The 7,973-nt window shown below is 33.6% G+C and overlaps 1 protein-coding gene across 6 annotated transcripts in view; it reads right to left on the bottom strand.

The window, feature by feature from the left end:
• The window catches only part of LOC107613755 (probable leucine-rich repeat receptor-like serine/threonine-protein kinase At3g14840), a 10,842-nt gene continuing 3,209 nt past the window's right edge, over window positions 341-7,973 (bottom strand). The window contains exons 3-24 of one of the 6 annotated variants that reach the window (XM_021109271.1): window positions 7,446-7,517; window positions 7,298-7,366; window positions 7,144-7,215; window positions 6,988-7,059; window positions 6,572-6,643; window positions 6,400-6,471; window positions 6,221-6,292; window positions 6,058-6,129; window positions 5,834-5,905; window positions 5,477-5,548; window positions 4,828-4,890; window positions 4,620-4,685; window positions 4,501-4,536; window positions 4,360-4,400; window positions 3,580-3,956; window positions 2,778-2,973; window positions 2,533-2,679; window positions 2,227-2,345; window positions 1,885-2,095; window positions 1,518-1,755; window positions 1,140-1,290; window positions 341-942 (exon numbers count right to left, since the gene is read on the bottom strand). In XM_021109271.1, coding sequence (XP_020964930.1) covers window positions 553-942; window positions 1,140-1,290; window positions 1,518-1,755; window positions 1,885-2,095; window positions 2,227-2,345; window positions 2,533-2,679; window positions 2,778-2,973; window positions 3,580-3,956; window positions 4,360-4,400; window positions 4,501-4,536; window positions 4,620-4,685; window positions 4,828-4,890; window positions 5,477-5,548; window positions 5,834-5,905; window positions 6,058-6,129; window positions 6,221-6,292; window positions 6,400-6,471; window positions 6,572-6,643; window positions 6,988-7,059; window positions 7,144-7,215; window positions 7,298-7,366; window positions 7,446-7,517 — 2,752 coding nt within the window. In that variant the 3' untranslated portion in view covers window positions 341-552. Of the gene's footprint in view, window positions 943-1,139; window positions 1,291-1,517; window positions 1,756-1,884; window positions 2,096-2,226; window positions 2,346-2,517; window positions 2,680-2,777; window positions 2,974-3,579; window positions 3,957-4,359; window positions 4,401-4,500; window positions 4,537-4,619; window positions 4,686-4,827; window positions 4,891-5,476; window positions 5,549-5,833; window positions 5,906-6,057; window positions 6,130-6,220; window positions 6,293-6,399; window positions 6,472-6,571; window positions 6,644-6,987; window positions 7,060-7,132; window positions 7,216-7,297; window positions 7,367-7,445; window positions 7,577-7,973 lie in introns of those variants that run through there. The other 5 variants (XM_021109272.1, XM_016315880.2, XM_021109274.1 and 2 more) reach the window with 5 other exon arrangements.

The raw sequence follows: 7,973 nt of genomic DNA, 5'->3' as shown, positions 1-7,973 counted from the left end.
TATAATATTGTATTAAATCATAAATGTATTTATTTATTTTATTATTTAGAATTTTATTTTATTATAATTTTATTTATTTAATTAATTATTATCGAATCAAACAGTTCAATCAGTAATCCAACAGTCAAATCATTAATCTAATGACCCAGTAGTTTAGTCGAGTCAACTGTCGATTTAGTTTTGATACCTATGCTAAAATCACAAGTGTGCTTCCCTTTAATCCTTAGAATTACATTCTATAATCTGTATATCATTTCATGCTTTACTAGAATCTTTAATCCACTATTATGGTTTTATTGATATATCATGATAAATGATATTTTAAAATGCCAAATGATGCTGACAAAAAGAGTATCATATTTTATACCATCACAGGTCAACGTCATGCAATATTGGTTAGTTGATCGGGCAATGGTTAATTTTGAAATTTCAGGAAAGAAAAAACTATGATACACTTGTAATTTTAATTTTATGGTACCAAAATAAACTTTTAATAAAAAGAAGGCAGATATTTCCACCTTGGTTGCTACAAAGTTATGCAATTTTTGAAGATCATCTAGTACTTTCCTCCCAGGAAGAAGAATCCATGTTGGCTGAATGGACCTCTGAATTAGTCATAAAAGCAGCAGTTTCAACTATTAAGGTGCTATGTTCATGAGTGTCTGGAATCTTATGTTTTCCTCTCTGTTGGTAACAGTTTCTCATCATTTCTAACTTCTTCTCATCGAATACCTGGGTTGTGTCCGGCATGGCCTCTTGAACTGCGCTTTTGCCTTCGAGCATTCTTACCACTGAAGACATGGTTGGCCTGTGCAATGAAGAGAAATTTGAGCATAGAAGAGCCACATTGATGATGAGCATTGCTTCATTTTCGTTCAAGTCTGAACCCAACCTCTCATCAACTAGGTCCAATAGATCACCTTTTTCTTTCAAGAGAAGAGCCTGCAAAACACAAAATTCAAGATTTTTGTTAAATCCTGTCAGCAATCTGCAACTGAATCTAAGGCATTAATATTTCTAACCAAATGCAGTGAAAATGAAGTATAGAATCGATATAGGTAGTTGGCCAAGAAGCAATTAGACTTGACAGATTTAGCAAAGAAGATAATATGCATTAGGATCATGAGGTTATGTATTACCCAATCAAGAAGAGAAAAGCATTCTTCCTTTTGCCAGTTCATATTGTTGCTTTTGCCACTAACTACTTCCAAGGCAACAATTCCAAAACTATAAACATCTGCTTTGTCCGTCAAATAACCGCGCATTGCATATTCTGGAGCCATATATCCACTGCAATATAGAAAATTCATACATTAGTAGTGGTAGATATCCATTTTTCAAATTCATAAGTTATAAATAGCCGAAATTGTAGCATAGGCTGAGGTTTAAGATTGATGATTTAGGGACTAGTAGAGTATCTTAGTAACCATCTCTCTCTACATCTTAGCTGCAATATACAAGTGTTAAATAATAAAATTACTAGACTGACTTAAAAATAAATAAAGTATAGAACTCACTAGGTGCCAGCCACTCTAGTGCTTATGTGGGTAAGTCCATCATCATCAAGCTTGGCCAAACCAAAATCAGATATCTTTGGGTTTAGATCTTTATCCAGTAATACATTGGTGGCCTTGATATCTCTATGAACTATCTTTAACCTTGACTCTCCATGGAGGTAAGCCAAGCCTTTAGCAACGCCAAGACAAATCTTGCGCCTTGTTGACCAATCCAATTTCAGTTGACCTTTTTCTTGGGCTACATTTTCAGTTGTCATAGGAATTAGAAGACATAACCAAGTGTTCACTAAAATATATACATGTGTGCAGCATTATATATTATCAACAGAAGAGATACCAAGCATTCATAGACAGGAAAACAAATTACCAAACAAAGCACGAGCAAGGCTATTGTTTTCCATATATTCGTATATCAACAACAATTGATCTCCCTCCATACAACAGCCATAGAGCTTAACTAGACAGGGGTGTTGCAAAGCCGAAATCATGCCAATCTCATTTATGAACTCGCGATTCCCTTGCCTCGATTTAGAAGAAAACTGTTTAACTGCCACTACTGTGCCATCTGAAAGAACACCCTGCATTTTCAGATTGGTATAAATATGAAGTTTTCTTATTTCTAATTTTTTTAGTGAAGCAAAAAGAAAGCAATGCTATTTATACATCTTCAAACACTAAACAAAATGAATATGTTGGATGTCCAGAATACCTTGTAAACAGTACCAAACCCTCCTTGTCCAATCTTATAAGCAATATCGAAATTGTTAGTTGCTGTTTTGATTTGCCTCAAGGTAAATACATCGGTTTTTAGATCCAAACCCTGTAGATCTGTTAATTGAACCCAAACATATTAAGACAAATCATTCTGGAAAAATTATTCTGAAGTCATTGGCAAGAACATTGATCAGCAACAATGAAAACAAATTCGTCATAGCCGAGCTGGAAAGTCGATTTAAAGGACAAGGAGGCAAAGTTCATGTGTTAAATTATGGTATTGGACCTTTATATAATGAACCTTTTTGTCCTGAACATCCTCGCCGCCAGGATATACCAAATACGAAGACGATAACAAGTGCTCCAGCAATTACAATTACAACTATAGCCCCCACAGATATGCCACTTCCACTTTTGTTAGTTTCTTTTTCCACTGGTGGCATAAAGTCTGCTTGATTAAGATATAGGACATTTACATATTAGATCAGATGATGAAGATTACGGCAGAAAAGTAAAAATAGAACTTGAAAGAAAAGTACAACTGACCAGGATTTACAGATATAGCTGATATTAGAGGACCATATACTGATCCAAATGGAATAGCTGTTGTCCCTTTCCCAGCCCATTGTAAGCGAATCTCCAAGGTGCTGCTGGTCACATTAGCGGTAAATTTCTTTATGATTGCCTTACAAACTCCTCCTGCTTCTTTTGCAATATCAAAATCTTTTAGGACCAATTTCTTCTGCAATATTTCAATTCAAATACACATGGTTCATGTTGGCTACAGCTTTCATATTTTTAGTCCAGAAATTGATTTCAAATACTAGTAGTGAGTGAATCTAATGAATCAAATCGAATCAAATCAAACAATTGGCACAACTGAATATGCTTCACACAGTCAAGTCGCTAAGTTCGGGCTCAGGAGACAAGAGAAAAGCCAGTTACGCTCTGCAGTCTTCGAGGAAAAGCGGGTAAAGAAAGAAGAAGAGTCGGGCAACATTCTCCATCTTGGAAAAAAGTACTAATAAAAGAAGATCTCTTGACGGGAAAAGAAATAGAAATAAAGAGGCACCTGTCAAGCCGGTCAAGCTTCAGGATTCCCTAATTCGACAGATAAAGTAGCGGAAATCCATTCATTTGGAAACTTGATATGATCATGTTATGGTTGAGAAATTTTGGTTTACACTTGAAACTCCTAAAAAAGATGGGCCTAAAGAGGATACTAAAGGACAATTCATTAATGTTAAACAAACAACAACAACAATAAGAAAAAGAAATCCTTTTCCCTAAATGAGGTTGTTATTATTAAACATTTAGATGGAAATGGTAATACAATGAAAACACAAACCTGAATATAGATGTCAAATACACGCCTTCCAAGGCTGCTATATGTTTGATCATCTGTAAACATTATCTCAGCAAAATGGAGATTTACTGTGTAGCTTCCATTTCTCATGCAAAAACCATAATATGTCAGAGAAAGTGCAGAAACACGTGCATTCGTGTACAATTCAGCATTGTTCATGGTAAGCTTAGATGTATTAGACCATGTATAATAGTCCCCAAAACTACTATCAAAGAAGTGACCAGTGTTGCTAACTGCCCAGTTTGATCCGGCACGAAGAGATCTTGCCGGTCCAGCTTCTTGTGTATCTTCATCATATGTAATATTCCCACTAGAAGTTATGAGTTTCCCACCGCAATTTATATGGAGAGAATATGAAGCTGGGACAAGAAATGGGTGAAAAAAAATCAAAGGAAGCCAGCACAAAAAGAAGATCTAATCAAATAAAAAAAGAGATCTAACCAAATATTGTTTCTCTATTCTCTTATTTCTGGCATCTATTTTCTTCTCTCATTAACTAAAAAAGAAAAGGGCGATAAACTGAAGTATATATTGATGTATGAATGTTAGAAAATATCAAAATGACAGTTCGTTTGAGCTGGATGGAGTACTAAATATGATATGTTATTTCTTGTCATCTTTTCACTTTAGCAGTTAAGTTCAAGGTCCAACAGTGATCAATTTACAAGCATGAAAACTTTGATAAGATAATTCTATGTTTCCCTTTGTCCCTTGAGCAATAGTAAATCTTAATAGTCTAGGAATTCCAGGAAATCAACTTACGTTTAGAACAATTAATGTTTCCCAAACATGGAACAACTCCCCTGAGAAAAATAAAAAATGCCATAATAAGTGAGCATAATCACATCATATCAGTTCCAGCTTTAGAGGGAAATGATTTAGCAGAGATGTTATAGAACATACAAGTTATGTTCCTTCATAGATGATGCAAACAAGTTCCTGAAGCACACAGTAAATAAACAAGTCTCAGATAAATTCCTAAAATTATCAAAAACAAAAGGTACAGATGAAATGATTCATACACGCTTCCTTGTTGACAAGTCAACAGCTCTGGCTCTTTGATGCTGAAGTTGTTATATGAAAGATCTCTGTATCAATTTATGAACTTATTCAGAATAAAGTAAATGGAGCACTTGGTAGCAAAGAAGAATACAAAGAATAATGGTCTAGTAACGTACCAAGCAAAACATATACTACAATTCAATAAAGTAATATGAAAAAATTGCTCACGTATAGTCTGGGTTAGCTATCCAATTAGGTAGCGGTCCAGTAAAAAGGTTTCCAGTTAAGTACCTACGTAAACACAATGTGAAGAAATCAATTTCTACAACTTAGAATAATCAGAAATTTAGAATGGTAATTTGGATCTTTACCTAAAATCCTTTAATTGATTCATCTGGATTTGCAATATCAATATTTATTTTGATTAAGATGAGATTGATCAATGACATGATAGCATAATCTCGTGTCAGAAATGAGAACATAACTAGCAATAAAGTCAATTAAATTCACTCTTTTAGAATATATTCATGTGTTTATGCCCAACTCACCATATTACATATTTATAAAGGTGCTTGGCGTCTTGTTGCAAACAAGTTAACCTAGTTCTTAATCAATTAAACTAGGTTCTCTTACAATCTTTATGAATCCATTTCAACTTTATCAACTGATTCGAAATTTCGGATACCACTTTTAGTGTCAGAATCATATACATTTGAATCTTACAATTATTGATACATTCTATAGTGTTAAAGTACGCAGGTATACTTAACTCCTTAATGAATCTTAGACACCAGAGGAAAATGAGTAACATAACCAGATTACCGAGAAATATCTGTCCTCATACCAAAAAATAAAAAAGTTAGAGAAGATTTCTTACAGTATGTTCATGTTCAATAGGCGACTGAAGGAGCTTGGAATGGTTCCACTTAATTTGTTAAAACTAAGGTCTCTGAAAAGAAGTTATGTCCAAAGCAAGTATTATTTAAGAGAGAAAAGAAATGGCTTCAAAAAGTCAACTTAAAATATTTTAACCTCCTATATTGTAATCAAAAGACTGAACTGAGAAGCATGTTGATTGTTGATGCATGCACTTCATCAAATAAAAAAAAAGCAAGAATTATGAGTGGCTTCAATTTCTGAATAAAAAATTAATCTTTAGAACAGCCAAAAGAAAAAATTAAAGCATAATGCCAACAAAAAAAGTGTCGAAAAGAGATTATAAAGCATTACTTACAGTGATTTTAGTGTAGTCACATTCTCTAGATAGTCAGGCACTGTTCCTATCAGATTACAACTCCTCAGTACTCTGCAAACAGTTCAACAAAATCTCAATTTGGAACATAAAGGCATTAGTATCTCTTTTTTTCATTGTTAAAATAGATTCCTTACCGAGGCATTATTAACTCACAAAATGAAAATGACAAGGAAAAGAAATGATGCTCCAAGAATAATACTCACAATGTTTCTAGATTTGTCAAGTTACTAAGTGGTGGAAAATAAGATCCTGGTCCTTTCAAGTCAGCGATTCTCCTGCATGACAGGTTTTAAGCATGTCAAGAAACAATCACAGAGAAATTTAATTTTGAAACTTCACTGGCTACAATTCGAACACCATTCTTACAAGTCGGTGAGGTTTTTCAAAAGTGAAATTCCAGAAGGAATTGGTCCACTCATACCACTCCCTTGCACCACCCTGGCACAATTAAGAACAATTCTTTGGTCAACCAATTATAACTAATATGTATTTCAAAAGAAACAGCTAAAGGTTAAATTTCAGGGGAATAAGGTAAAGATTCACACAGCCTCTGAAGAGTAGTCCAGCTCTGAATAAAATTTGGTATAGTTCCAGAAAATTGATTATCGCCTAGTCGACTGCAGTATCAGAAAGAAAGGAACACAGAAACATTACATTATTGTTATCAAACAACAGTGTAGAGAATTGTAAATGGAATATGTAAAACCAATTACTTACACGTGATTCAATTTAGTGAGCTTAGCAAATGTAGCAGGTAGATTCCCAGTAAAATGGTTCGAAGTAAGATGCCTACAGAAAAGTTGAAGTTTAGAATTGATAAATTCAACACTTTAGGTTTCTATAAAAATGCAAGCAACTTAAAGCAATTAGTGAACTTGGAAATGAATTTTGCGTCAAATGATTATCCAAACTGTTGTAAAATAACCAAATCACAGGCAAATAAGTTAAAATTTTGAAAAATCAGTCAATAAACAAATAATTATGCTGCTTGACTCTTGCAAACGTAAACCCTAAATGCTAAATGCTAAACTAGCACTTCCATGATCCGAAAACTCAAAACCATTTCTCAACAATATAAATAACAAACTCAACCACAACAATTACAAAATGGCAACTGTATATAAAGCGCTTACAGTCTTTCAAGCTGGGAAAGATTTCCAAGCTCAGGAGGAAGCTCTCCGGTGAGTTGATTGAACTCCAAAACCCTACACAATTCCGAAATTCCTTCAGAAATTCTCATCACACTTTAAAGCTTAGAAATTTTGTGTACATTATTACCAGTAACTTACAAACTTTTCAGGGTGGTAATGTTTCCCAACTCCTTTGGAATTGAACCTGTTAGTCGATTTCCAAGAAGGGAACTGTCACAATTTAAGAAAATGTGCAGAATTAGTTTCATGGAACTAATATAATGAAACGAAGGGTGAGTGAGAGAGGAGTTACATGTTGACAAGTTTCATGGAGCCCCATTGTGGTGGAATTGTGCCGTTAAGGTAGTTGCGGGTGAGGTCACTGTAACAATAAACAAAGTAAGAAACTAAGAATGATAGATGGTGATGATGAAAACTTGAAAAGTGAATTAAATACTTACATTTCTTGGAGGTATGGCAACTTCACTAGTTCACTTGGGAGTGTGCCCGTAAGATTCTGGTACTTTAGAACACTGTACGTACCAATATCATTGCCCCCGTTCAATAATCCAATCATGAAAATTCATAAATTATTATGGTGTTTGCTTCCATACAATAAAATTATAACTCATTACTTATTGGTACGATAAAATTTTGCACGAATAAAAAAACGATATGTGGATTATATTATGGAAAAGTCTAGGGACCAGTAACTTTGTTAAATTCTTGCCAGCATATAATCAGCAAAGAAGAGTGAGCCATTGGATGAAATTTCACACCAATCTCACACCATTAAAATTATCATTGATGGCTATTTGATGGCTACAAATCACAAAAGTTACTAGCCCCTAGCATTCCTCTTATATTATTTATATTAATATTTAAATTTATTTTAAAAAATATATATTATATTATTATTTATATTAAAATATTTTTATAATTTAATAAAATAAAAAATTATTATTTAATTTTATAAAAATACTTAAATA

The sequence above is a fragment of the Arachis ipaensis genome, chromosome B08 (assembly GCF_000816755.2).
Source record: "Arachis ipaensis cultivar K30076 chromosome B08, Araip1.1, whole genome shotgun sequence".
NCBI classification, from domain to species: Eukaryota; Viridiplantae; Streptophyta; class Magnoliopsida; order Fabales; family Fabaceae; genus Arachis; species Arachis ipaensis.
This window is presented reverse-complemented; position numbering and strand designations above follow the sequence as displayed.